The sequence below is a fragment of the Lontra canadensis genome, unplaced genomic scaffold (genome assembly GCF_010015895.1).
Source record: "Lontra canadensis isolate GAN:19392208 unplaced genomic scaffold, GSC_riverotter_1.0 scaffold64, whole genome shotgun sequence".
NCBI classification, from domain to species: domain Eukaryota; kingdom Metazoa; phylum Chordata; class Mammalia; order Carnivora; family Mustelidae; genus Lontra; species Lontra canadensis.
Genome location: NW_022631058.1, coordinates 9,226,663 through 9,240,177, shown reverse-complemented (window position 1 = coordinate 9,240,177; position 13,515 = coordinate 9,226,663). Strand labels below are relative to the sequence as shown.

General features: G+C 44.0%; 1 protein-coding gene across 7 annotated transcripts in view; it reads left to right on the top strand.

Moving 5' to 3' along the window:
• The window catches only part of FOXN3 (forkhead box N3), a 287,806-nt gene extending 278,001 nt beyond the window's left edge, over window positions 1–9,805 (top strand). For all 7 annotated transcript variants that reach the window (XM_032878602.1, XM_032878609.1, XM_032878608.1 and 4 more), the window contains one exon: window positions 9,164–9,805. In XM_032878602.1, coding sequence (XP_032734493.1) covers window positions 9,164–9,704 — 541 coding nt within the window. In that variant the 3' untranslated portion in view covers window positions 9,705–9,805. The remainder of the gene's footprint in view (window positions 1–9,163) is intronic.
• Window positions 9,806–13,515: the final 3,710 nt, after the last annotated feature.

Sequence of the window (13,515 nt, the reverse complement as noted above, 5' to 3'; positions counted from 1 at the left end):
TTACAAGAAAGTTCCATCCAGTCACCTTCTAAAGCTTCTCAACATTATTTGGACCTCAGATGGAAACTACAGTTCCCATGGAACAGGAAGCGAGTCAGGAATTAATGGTCTTGCTCTAATACAAAGCATCAGTGCCTGAGGCTCTGTCAGAATGGAACATCAGGAAAACTCCTCTCAGCCTAAGATCTGTTCCTGTGTCTTTCTCCTTGAGAAGGTGTTTGTCACAGGAGTACGGTAAGCTGACAACATTCAGTTTTAAGATAGGGTATAGTCTAACAACAGAACTTGAAGGAAGATTTGCCCCTGGTCTGTCTTTTCCTTTTTTCCCTTTTTTTTTTTTTTTTTTTAAAGGAGACAAAGCTTTGCCCTTCTCTGTTTTTTAAGTAATCCCTACACCAACCTGGGGCTCGGATTTACAACCCCAGGATCAAGAGGAGCATCCTCTGCTGACTGAGCCAGCCAGGTGCCCCTGGGCTTGCTTTTTTATTAATTAAAGTATCGTTGACACACAATTTTCCATTAGTTTCAGGTATACACCGTAGTGATTGGACAAGTCTGTACATTGTCCTGTGCTCACAACAGGCAAAGTTAACCATCTGCCACTGTTCAACGCTGTCACAATATCATTGACTATTCCCGATGCTGTACCTGCTACTGGTCTTTTTGTATTGTATTTTGGTTTGTTTTAAAAACCGAGCACCTGTCGCTTCTATCTTCTGAAATCATGGTCTTTGAAGGCAGTTCTGAAACTCAGAACTGAAACTCAGGAACTCAGTATTAGGTTATACTTTATGGTAGGAAGGAGAGGAGGAAATACATCAGGAAGAGTATGGCTTATTTTTAATTTCTTTCTAAATTCATTATGAAACTGTAGGAATTTGTTCATTTCACCAAAGTTTTAAGATTTATTGGCATAAAGCTATCATCTTTTAAAATACCTTTGTAATTATGTTCCTTTTTCAGTCCTTATTTCATTTTAACATCACCTTTTTTGCTTAATCTTGCCCTAGTTTTTTGGTTTTCCTCTCAAAGTCAATTTTCAGGTTGGTTTTTGGTGTTGTTGGTTTTTTTTTGGGGGGGGTGTTTTTTGTTTTGTTTTGTTTTGTTTTTTTCATTTATAATTTGCTTTCTCTTTATAGGTTTACTCTTTTTCTCTTTGCCTGGATTGGTTACTTTCATTTTAAACTTTTCTTCTTTTTCTATAAAAATGTAAGGTTATAATATCCTTGAAACTACTGCCTAGTGCTGTCCCATAAGTTTTGATACCTGTTATTTTCATCATTAACAGTGCAAAGTATTTTCTAATTTCTATTTTGATTTCTTTTACTCAGAGGTATTTTTAGGAGCGTGTCTTTAAATTTCCAAACTGAGGAGAAGGTGATTGTTTCTTATTTTTGTTTTTAGTTACCTCTTCAACACTGATTTCTTAACTACCAGACATTTGTGGTCAGGGAGTTGTTCTGTAAGATACTGCTTCTTTGCAATTTGGGAAATTTGCCATATGGTCTAGTATGTGTTGGTTTTTATGAATATTCTATGTGTTCTTGAAAATAATACACCTTCATCACTAACACATGTTTTGTCTATGTCCATTAGATCAAGTCTGCATACTAACCTTGTGTGTGTGAGAGAGAGGAGGGGGCTCACACTTGATTAATTGGATACTGAGAATGATGTATTAAAATCTCCCATTACAATGTGGATTTGACCGTTTCTCCTTGTAGCTCTTTCAGTTTGGTCTGTATATATTCTGAAGCTATCTTAGTGGAGGTATCCATGTTTAGAACTGTTTTATCTTCCTGGTAGATTGAAACTTTATGAATGTTTAATGACTCTTTTTATCTGTAGTAATGATTTTTTGCCTTAAAAATCTATCTTCTCTGATTTTAATATAGCTACACCGGCATGGCATGAGACAACATTTTCCATCCTTTTACTTTTAACCTTTTTTTGTCTTTGTGTTTTAGGTTTTTTTCCTTAGAAACAAATGGCTTTTTAAATTTTTTCTGTGTTAATGATCTTTACCGTTTACTGAAGATTTTTAGCCTCTTTTAAAATAACATATTTGGATTTATTTCTACCATTTTATTTTGCATTTGTTTGCCCCGCTATTTCCAGATTATTTTTTAAAACCTTTCTTGCATTATTTTAAATGGATCAAGAGTCTCCCATCCCTCATTTTCTTCCTTCTGATGGTTTAGAAGTGAGTACATTTTGTTTCTCTTCTTTTAGTGTTGATCCCAGAACTTATAACATGAATATTTTAAAATGTTTAAAGTTAATCAATACTTTTAACCTTTTGATCGATACAAGGCCCTTAAAATGCTTAAACTGCTATTCTCTCTGCCTCCCAAATGATGTGTTACATTTGTCCAGTACTTTGGTTCTATTTCAGGTTTTTTTTTTTTCTTAAAGTCATTCAGTTATTATCATCATTGTGCTGTTTAGTCAATACTTGATTACAGGAGCACTGGGTGTGGTACATAAAAAATGAATTTTGGAACACTGAAAAAAATTAAATTTAAAAAATACTTGATTACATTTTCTTTGCTTATCCTTTCTTCTCACATCTCAGACCTTTCTTTTTGGATCATTTTCCTTTTTTCCTGAAACATATTCTTAAGAAGTTCCTTATAGTGAGTATCTGCTTTTAGTTAAAGCCCTAATGACTTCTTGCCTGAAAACATACTTATTTTGCCTTCATTCTTAGAAGATAATGTTACTGTGCATATAGTTCTAGTTTGACCGTTCTTTCCTCCCTCTCTAACTTCAAGAATGTTTTTCCACTTTCATCTATTTTGCTTGTTTTATCTCAACTGATACTCCTCTTTATTTTTTTTTAAAGATTTATTTATTTTTATTATCTTAGAGTGCACGTGTGGGGGGAGGGGCCAAGGGAGAGAGAAAATCCTGAGCAGACTCCCCGCCGAGCACAAAGCCCACCTCCAGGGCCCAGTCCCACCTCAGCGCTCTGTCCCAGGACCCTGCTGTCACAGCCTGAGCCGAAATCAAAAGTCAGATACTTAACCAACTGAGCCTCCCAGGCTCCCTGCTGATACTCTTTAGATGAAATGTTTTCTTTCTGCTACTTTTATATCTTGTCTCTCTTTTCTTTTAAATGTCTACAGTTGGAGGAGCGCCTGGGTGGCTCAGTCGATGGGCGTCTGCCTTCGGCTCAGGTCATGATCCCAGTGTTCTGGGATCAAGCTCCGCAACGGGCTTGCTGCTCAGCAGAGAGCCTGCTTCTTTCTCTCCCACTCCTCCTCTCACTGTGTCTCTCTGTCAAATAAATAAACAAAAATCTTTTTTTTAAAATGTCTACAGTTCAACTATTATGTGTCCAGATACACATTTCTTCTCATTTATCTTATAGGGTATTTGTCGGTTAAGTCTGAAGATTGGTACCTTTCAACAAAAGGAGAAAATTCTCTGCCCGTTTTCTCTTCAGGCATTGGGTCCTCGCCCACGTTCTGTTTCATTCTGGAACTCCAGTTGGATTTACATTGGCTCTTACTGTGTTCCATGTTGCCCGGTCTTCCTCTGTATTCCTCTTTGTCTCTGCTGTGCAGTATATAGTCTCTTCAGATTCATCTTCCAGTTCACTGCTTTGCTTTCCTTTTTATTTATTTTTTTGTCCTTTTTCTTTTTTCTTTCTTTCTTTTTTTTTTTTTTTTTTTTTACTAATTTTTCTCCTTTGGTTTCATGGAGATTAATTTCAGGAATTGTAGTTTTTTCATTTCAAGCAACTCTGATGCTTTCCAAACTCTGTCTAGGTTTCATGATCTAATCTTCCTTTCTGTTGCTTTTCAATTCCCTCTTATTTCTGTGCACATGCTTGACATCGTGTATCTACTTCACTGTCTGCCGGCTTGACAGTTCAGATTCTATAGTTGGTTTTTCTGTTGCCTCTGCCTTATGGTGGCCTATTTCTTTTGTGGTTTTTTTTTTTTTTTTTTTTACTTGTTTGTTTGTTTTTATAAACCCATGTTCCTTAAGGTCTTATCTGTGGGACTTCTTTATGGCCTGAGATTAAAGAATGTTCTTCCAGAAAGTGTTTGTATTTTCTTCTAGTAGGCACCATTGGGCGCTTTAAATTAAATTCAGTTTGAGGTCTTTGGGTCCCCATAGTGGAATTCTGGCCTCAACCCCACAAGACTCAAGGCTTGTGGTTAAAAAAATCTCAGGGGAGGCCTTTCTTACTTTGCATCCCATCTGGAGTGGAGGTTAAGACTGGCTTTTATCCCCATTGTCTGCTTGTGGTGGGCAAGTGACTTTTCCCTGGGACCTCACTGAGAGTATCATCTTTCAGATGCCTTAGCTTTTTCATTTATATGACATTTTTACATTTATTCATTCCTAGTGGCCTGTTTGCTGATATGTTTGGTGATTTTTAGGTTATGAGCTTTCTACTTAAATATTTGATTAACCTCAGTATGGGGGAATCCTGATGGCTGAAATTCAGGTTGTGTGCTTCAAGAGAGGATTTGCTTTCAAAACTTATGTTGGATGCCCAGGGACCACCTCGATCCCCTTCGAGGAGCCATAGGAGCTACCAGAATCAGTCTTCTGCCACTCTGTTCCCATCACCATAAGTTTCGGCTCTTGTTCTACTCTTGTTCTAGAGTAGGCTCATCTGCTCTGGGGGAAACCCTGGCTTTCTTGGTTGTCTGCTGCTCCCGTTTCAGATTTTGTCCCTTTATTTTTAAGTTGTGTGTGTATGTGACATTCTCTTGGTACACATGTGTTTGCATGGGTTCCTGAGTCCCCTTATTTTCAGTGAAACCAGCAGTGAATTAAAACTGTGTTGGTGTATTTTGCCCAAGATCTTTTGTGTGATAGTCGGAAGAGTGCCTTCCAGATGTTTTTTCTGCCTTCTGGCTAGAAGCGAAAGCTTCCAGCCATCTCTTATCTTCCATGTCTTTCTACCTGTGTTTGGTTTTAGACAGAAACACTGAACTAGCTCCAGAGCTGGCCCTGATTTCATGATCCCGTTAATTGCATGCCAGAGTCCAGAGCTCTCAAGTCAGTCCCTTACTTAAGAGGACAACTTCACCCTAAATGATGTTGTCTAGGTCTAAAACTATTGGTTCCAGAGAAGACCCTTGGGCCCAGGTGCAAAGTGGAGGTGATAATGTATGGTTAGACAAATAATGAACCAACAGAGAAGACTGCAGAATGGCCATGTCTCATTAGAAGCCGTACTTTGACTTGTTGGTTGCAAGCATTGCTCATTTTCAGCCTGAACTAATGTGATTTCTCACCTTTTATGTTTGCTATTGCCCATCAGTTTGATGAGAAAATGCGTACCAGCTTTTTGAAATTAACATGAATGCTTTGAGTGGTATACATGTAAGCTCAGCTACGTCTGAAAAATGGCAGGCAGTTCTCATGTATCACATGTGCATTTCAGAAAATGATTTTTGAAGAGGTGCTTAGATTCTTACCTTCCAATGTGTTCGGGATGACCGGTTCCTGCTTCTAAGTATGTGGCGTCCCATAGTGACGACCCCTAGCAGCCGGAGGTGTTTGACACCAAGTCAGTGGAGCTGGCTCGTGCCGCCACCAACAACATCACATCAAGTTATTCATAATTGAAGGAGCTTGTCACTCCCTGCCGAGTATGTGTGTAATTTATGGATTATGCACCCATGCTGCAATCTCAGGGGAAGTTAATTTTATCCACGGAGAGAGATACATTTATATTTTAATTCCTGCTCCCTGAACTTAACATCTGCCTACCTGTTTTATCCAGAAATACGGTCAGTGGGTGTGTTGGTCTCCTTACCCGAGAGAGACAGAAAGATATTTCAAATTCCTGCTTGAGCTGTCTTTGAGAACTAGCTGGGGCACCGTGCACCAGTCACAGGAGTTCCTGAGTTTCTGTTTGTTTCATCTGCAAAGCGGTTGGTTGAGTTAGGCCACTGTCCCAGCGTGTGGATTTTGGAATCACTGTTGGTGTGATTCCAAGGGGGACCAGAGACCTTGCCCTACGTGTTCATGGGCTATCCAAGTGACTTTCTCGTCTATTCTCCATTTGACTATAGTGTGTCTTTAGTACTTCTCTCAGGCTTGTTTATCTCCTTTAAGAAAAAGAAGTTCTAGAAGTTTCTTTCATTGCTGTCATTCTAGCATATATCTCCCACCCCCTACTCCAAACTTTTTACTCAAAAAAAATGTCTTAACCAGTGGGAAAGAAGAAAGAAAAGGACAATGAACACCGTATGCCTTTCACCTAGATTCCCTAGGAATTAACTTTTGGCAGTGCCTGCCTTACTCCATACTCTCGCTTCCATGATTCTCTCTCCCTCTCTCTTTCTGTGTTCCGAAGTATCCTATTCTGCTCAACTGTTGTAGTGAAGTGAATTATAAGCCCCATGTTGTTAACAAATGAGGATTCAGAACTAAATTGCTTTTCTAAAAGCCAGCCGTAGCCCGATTTACTCATCCAAGTGTCGTGGGTTTCACTCTGAGACTCTTTTATGCTAGTTCAGTAGACCAATTCTTCTGGATTTTACAGCAGTTACCTGAAACAACAAAGATCAAGAGACCCATTCTCTGAGACTTGCAATTTCATTTGTTTAATAACTATTAATAGCTACCAGTGCAATTAGTTACATTTATTGAGTTTCATATTTGGAAACACCTCAAAGTTATCTTTTCCTAGCCACTTCTGTGCACCCGAGACGGAGCCAAGAAACAGGAAGTCTGCAGAAAACAGATATCGCAGGGGCCATTCCCCAAAGCTCAGGGGCTGTTTACCCTCCAAGCCTGTGAGGAATTCCTCTCTTGGGTCCTCTTTCCTCTTCCTTTATGCCATGTCCCCATAAGCCGCCCTACCCAGAGTAGAGAAAAAAAACAAGAGTGCTCAGATAAGCCCGTCACAGCGCAGGAAGCCCCGGTGAGCCGTCCGATGACAACAGAGGAAACCAAGGCAGAATTCTCAAGCAGCACTGAAGAGCCATCCTCTGCGCTCGGAACTTTCCATTTCATCATCGCTCTGCCCTGTAAGGGAGTTGAGCCCACTAATAAGCAAGGCTGTGCTGTGAACAGAAGCCTGTCTGTCTGGAGAGCCAGGCTCTTTCTAGAAGGGCCGGGCAGAGGTGCCGCGGATCCTGGGATCGCACAGTGCAGGACACAGTCCGGGACCTCTCTGGAGACTGCTAGGACTCCATTGTGCAAATGAATTGTCATTGTGCAGCCTTGACATTGCTGGGGTTGAGCTTGATCTCTAGGCATGTAGCACAGGTTGACTTTGGATAATGGCCCTCCTGCCTTTTGCTGGTGCATATTATGGTGGGATTTCTCACCACCCGCTTCCATTTTGCTGACCACTCATCACAGGCCCTCGGTCACCAGGAGGGCGACTCCTTGCCTTCACTCCCTGCTGTACCATGTACATCAAGGATTCTCCTCCCGTTTCACTTTCTCTCTGGGTTGCAACCAAGGTCTCATTGAGCCTCAGGGCCCACAGGGATGGCAGGAAAGAGAGGGTAACAGCTCGTGACCAAATCTTCTTGTTGGGCCCAACCCCGTAGGCTTTCCACAGGTGCCTTATGTTCAGGAACTGTCCAGTGAGGCATGTTGGGGGAGACCCACAGTATCTTCCCAAACTTCATGCTCTCTGCCACACAATCCCATCTTCTCTTACACTTGCTCGGTATATCTTCTGTGTCCACTCTGCACCTGACTCTGGGGGACATACCATGACTGGGCCCTGTCTTCTGGAGCTAACACTCCAATGGGAAGCACACAGCTCGCAAAGATGGTGGGACGTGCCCTCTGCGGAGGGAACATAGTAGGAGTGCGTGTAGCTGGGAGTTTGTAGGAAGGAAGGAAGGAAAAGTGCGCTCATGTACCCGAGGTCTCCTAGAAGGACATCATTGGGTGAATAGGCTTACAGGACACAGGGCCGGCACCGGGCAGTAGCACCCCTCTCCTTCCTGCCCCAGACCTTCAGCCCTCATGTCCGAGGTCAGATGACATGTCTTCCACGGGCCTTTCCCTTGCCCTGCATCTGTCCCCTCCAGCTGGAAGTAACCCTTTTCACTCTTGTGTATTCATCTCTCATCACCACCTCTTCTGAGCACCTACTGTGTCCTGTCAGTGGCCAGGCCCTGGTCCCCATGGACAGGCGTTCCCTCCCATCCTCAGCCCCACAACGAAGTGGGTGCAGTTCCCCGTCCCTTTGCCAGTACGGAAGCACGGGGGGTTCAGTTCATCGCTCAGATGTAGAGACACGAGACGGTGATCTGTGGTGTGGTAAGTGGTGTGGGGTCCTGATGGGAGTGTGTGGAGGGGACCTGGTCATAGCGAAATCAGAAAAACAGCCTAGGTCCGTCGGATTGTACCAAGAGCCCATCTTGAGACTCAGACCTTGGTCTTAATCCCATCTCTGCTACATACTAGCTGTGTGGCTTTCCAGGAGTCAGTGGAGTAGGGATGCTCATGCACACGTCACAGAGCCAGATGCAGCCTTCTTTGTGGACGGCACGTGGCGTCTGGCAGACGGTCAGAGTAGCAGGTAGTAACTTACCGCTCTCTAATCTGTGAGTAACTGCGACTTGCTTCTCTGTTCCACTGGAAGCATCTTCGCAACAGCATCTATCTCATCCCACCGCAGATGGCTCCTCGGGACCGCCCCTGAGGCCATGCAGTTGCATGAGGTCTTCTGTGAATGTTTGCAGGATGAACAAGGGAGGGAGGGAAGGCGCAAGTGAATAGTTGTCACCGCACAGCAGGCAGCCCTTTCGGCTGAGCCCTGGGTTTGGTGTCCTGACAAAAGGCTCCTGATGTCGCAGCTCTGGGAGAGAGTGGGCTTGTCCCCCTGAAGAACCCAGCCAGCGTCGCCTGGCGATGCCCGCTGCACAGTATTGGCGGGCGTGCGAAACCAAGCACGGCTTGATCTTTCTGGGTTCACGTAAGGTGGCCTTCCACGGCTGTCGCTACACAAGAGTGAGGTTTGCTCGTCTCTGCGGCCGAGGGGGGACGAGCAGGGAGGCCGCTGGTCCGGATTTGGGACGCCGTCTGCAGAGTAGGGCCGCCTGCAGGTCCCAGGCGGACAAAGCACCAGGCTGCAGGTCGGGGGGGCCACAGGCGTGAACGCGGGGGGCTAACCGGTGTGCTCTCTGTGTCATCCTCCCCACTCCCACCGCCCCGTCCACAGGAACGGCCTCGGAGGCTGCCGGCTGCGGACTGAGAGCGAGCCATCGTGCGGCTCCCCGGTGGTCAGCGGCGACCCCAAGGAGGATCACAACTACAGCAGTGCCAAGTCGTCCAATGCCCGGAGCACCTCGCCGGCCAGCGACTCAGTCTCCTCCTCCTCGGCCGACGACCACTACGAGTTCGCCACCAAGGGGAGCCAGGAGGGCAGTGAGGGCAGCGAGGGCAGCTTCCAGAGCCACAGCGAGACGGAGGAGGACGACCGCAAACACAGCCCCAAGGAGGCCAAGGACGCCCTGGGGGACAGCGGCTACGCGGCCCAGCACAAGAAGCGCCAGCACTTGGCCAAAGCCCGGAAGGTGCCCAGCGACACGCTGCCCCTCAAAAAGAGACGCACGGAGAAGCCCCCCGAGAGCGACGACGAGGAGATGAAAGAGGCAGCGGGCTCACTCCTGCACTTGGCAGGGGTGCGGTCCTGTTTGAACAACATCACCAATCGGACGGCAAAGGGGCAGAAAGAGCAAAAGGAAACCACAAAAAATTAAAAACAAGTCACTGATTTGTTTTGAACTTTCGGCCATTTGGTTTTAGCATGTCAGGAGATTTCTAATGATTTGTGGCAATATCAGCAATTTATTGTTTTTTTCTTTTTTTGGGTTTTTTTTTTCCCTTTTTTTTTTATTTTTTTTTTTTGTTTTTGTTTTCTTTCTTTCCTTTTCTTTCCTTTTTTTTTCTTCTTTTTTTTTAATTTGCCCCTCCTTTGTTCTGAACCCTTAAGAATTTTATTTTTAAAGGAGATTGAAGCCATAGAACTCATATTGACACTCAGCTGTTTTACAAAAGCTTCTCATTATCTGAAGACAAAACCGAAAAAGCCAAAATTACCATTGCTTCCTCCAGCTTTGTCAGAAACACGTGGCTGACTCCACAGGGATGCCAGCGATCGTGCCACAGGGACACACATTCGGCACCTAGAAGGCACGTGTGCAAAGTCATCGTCGATCAGGCCCAACCCTTAGGTTTAAAAGGTCAGCATGGCCACCCAGTTGGGGTTGCTCAGTGAATGCGTATAAAGGGACTGGGGACAAGGAAGGACCTGGTCCCCTGGGAGCAGACCCAGGCTCTTAGCGTGGGGCACCCAGCTGTGCTAGGAGAACCCTTGTCCTTGCTGTGGGTTTCATTGCCATGAAGGGGTGGGTGGGCAGGGTCGGGGTGGGGGGTCTCCAGTCCTTTGTGCTTCTTTGCTGTGAAGCCTAGTAGCATCCAAGGAGGTAGGCACACTGGACCACTCCTTTTATACCAGTTGTCAATGACTAAGGAGAGGAAACTGGGTCAGTTTTTAGTGATGTTACTCATCATCGAATTTTGTTCTGTATTAAATTATGAAAATGTTCCACAAGCCATAAGCCTGAAGGTTGGCCCTGCGCGTGTGCATGCGCAGACACACACACACATACACACACGAGAAAGAACTGATGCAGAGAACAAGCTATGTCTTCTTAACTGCCCAAGTGAAAATCAAGTCTAGGAAAGTACAATAGCTGTTAAGGAAGAAAATAATGGTACAGATCTTTTCCTGTCTGTCAAAACTATTTGATCCGAGTGAAAAAACAAAAAGCTACAGAACCTGCCATTAGTATTGTGGTGTATTTTTAAAAGATTAAAGGCACATTGATGGACAAACAGAAGTAAAAACATGGCAAAAAAAAAAAACCAACAAAAATCAGAAAACTCCTATACTGCCCTCAAAATGGAGTTTGCAATTAATGTCAGTCAGGATTCATCTTTGCAAAAATCAGTGATTTCCACATTCAGCCAGTGTAGCCAGCAGAAATTTCTGATCCACAATGCATGGATTCCTTTGAAAAAAGAAAAAAAAGAAAAAAAAAAGAAAAAAAAAATCACAAAACACAAACTTTTTTTTATTCAAAAATAACAAAGTTCTTGTAAGGTAAATAATGTATTTAGCATGAAGCATGAATTATTTTCATATAAATATAGAAAATAGAGAAAAGGCTATGCCTCTAATTTTTAAGCCCTTAGGCTTAGAGTTTCTTTTGGTTTTTCTCTTTTTTTTTTTTCTTTCTTTCTTTAATTTTTTTTTCTGTTTTTTTTGTTTTGTTTTGTTTTGTTTTTCCCAATTATTTTGTTTTGGTTTTTTGGAGCAGGTGTTTAAGGTTTAACCTTCTTCAGGGACAAATTCTGACTGTTGGGGAATCTTACTCTGCAATATAAAATATCTTCATGTTCTGGTAGGGCCTGGATGGTGGAGCTCTGGACTACCTTGTCTGCACTTCAGCCCCTGACCCCCTGATTCTCTGTTGAAAAGTGTGTCCTTTCTCTTTGTCTGTACATGTTTACCATGACGCAATAATTTGAGGGCAAACTTAGTAGTGAGCGTGTATGATAGAATTAAGAGAATTATGGGACGCTGACTTGAGAAAACCATTACCGTGATTTGGTTCTAGCAAAAAGGCAGTGAATTATTATGCAAATTAGCCAGAAGAAGGGGAAAAACGCTAATGGGCCTTATTGGATGAGGGTGTGAGTTAGGGTACGCGTGAAGGAGGAAGTGACACGGGTGTCAGAAGGACCAGCCCCAGACAGTTTTCCTGTATCGCCGTCTCACAGTGGGAAGGAGGGACTGGCCGCCTCTGTCACCTGAGCCCATGAACCAACCTGGAATTAAGCCCACCTAGATTGTGAGAGCTGAATTTAGACAACGGGATGATGTCACGCAGACCAGGAACGCCTGTTATCTTTGCCTAAAAGAAATTATCTTGGGAGATCCAGAGAGAGAGACCTCTCAAAGAATATGATCTTCCACCCACATGGAGGGGAATTGTAAAACAAACGGGAAAACCCACTACCGGGGCTCAGGGCGTGGTGGTGAGGGAGAGCGAGGGCGCAGGGGAGAAAGAGTCGTGGCCCGTCGTGGAGCCCAGAGGCCAGCTGCAGCCAGCACAGAGGGAACGAGCTGGTGCAGACCCCGTACTTTTGCTTCCTCCGGGTTGCTGGCGAGAGAACCTGAAAAAAGTCTACGCCCATATGACAGGTCAAGTTCAGGACCTAAACCTGAATGCTTCCAGCCTATTTGTTCCAGGTGTAGATGGGGAAAGGATGTATTACCGAAGTGCTCTGTTCCCTCCATCTCCCCAAATAGCTGACACCCCAGAATCTGTATCTGGGGTGTCTGGCGACACTCTGATATGTGTTGTCGCCTGATGAAGCCCGGGAGATACCCCCTTCGGCCCCCACCCACACCCCTCCCTTCCCAGGGGTCAAGTTCAAACTTCCCTCCCGAAAGGCAGAGGTGGACATCCAGGACTGTTTCTGGCGGGGACTTCTTCCAATCAAAACCCCCACAGTGGGCTGTCTCCCCTCATTTCATTTTTCTAAAGGAGCCAAGGCCTCTTTTAGAAAATAATAAAATGCAATGTGTGTGATTTACTTTTCTGATCTCTTTGAGAAATAGATAAATATCTTATAAAAGTGTGTTCTTAACTCCAGAACCACTCTTTTTGCATAAATACCTCATCGGGCAGCTTTCTAAGTGTTATTTTCCTGGGTCTCCCTCAGCACCTGTATAGGAGCCGCAGGGTGACTTCTAGGGGAAACTTTAGTGAGGGTACTTTTTTCTATTTTTCTTCTGTTTTTGGAGGCATACACATTATGCATAACCAAAACAATGGCTCAATTGTGTTTAACTTTGTATTTTGATTGTTGAGAAAAAAAAAGTATTGATGTGTATGTGGCCATTTGTAGTGAATTCATTGCAGAATGAGGTTGTCCATGTCCTTGCCAAGCCAAGGGGCAGGAGGCACCCTCTCTCACTCCCTCCTCCAAGAGCAGTAGAGGATTTAAGCACAAGCCTATTTGTGAAAGAATATTTTGCTCAAATGTAATTCACTTTAGTCTTGGAATTCCTTCCCAAACGTCAGGTGTTCTTTTAGCTTCCAAACTACCATATGTATTCATGAGTCTGACAGACCGCCTCAGCACCCTCCAAGGGGTGTGGTGTTTTTGCTTTCATTTCTCCTGCTGGGAGAAGTGGTGTTTTTGTGTGTCATTCCAGTATCACATACTCACATGGGGCAGGGGGGAGGGGGAGACGGGGAACTATAGCAATATTTAAAGATGCTTTGGAAAACAACCATTAACACATCAGCACCGTGACATCTACAATTACTTCCTGTTGGCCCTCGGACACATTTAAGAGAAAGAGACTACCTCTTTTCTCTTAAATGATATACACATAGACAGTTATTTTTATGCTACTCTAATTGTCTTTATCTTTAGTACTACGTGGAAAGGGTCTGCATCATAGATTTTTCCCAGCCTTATTATATGCCATAA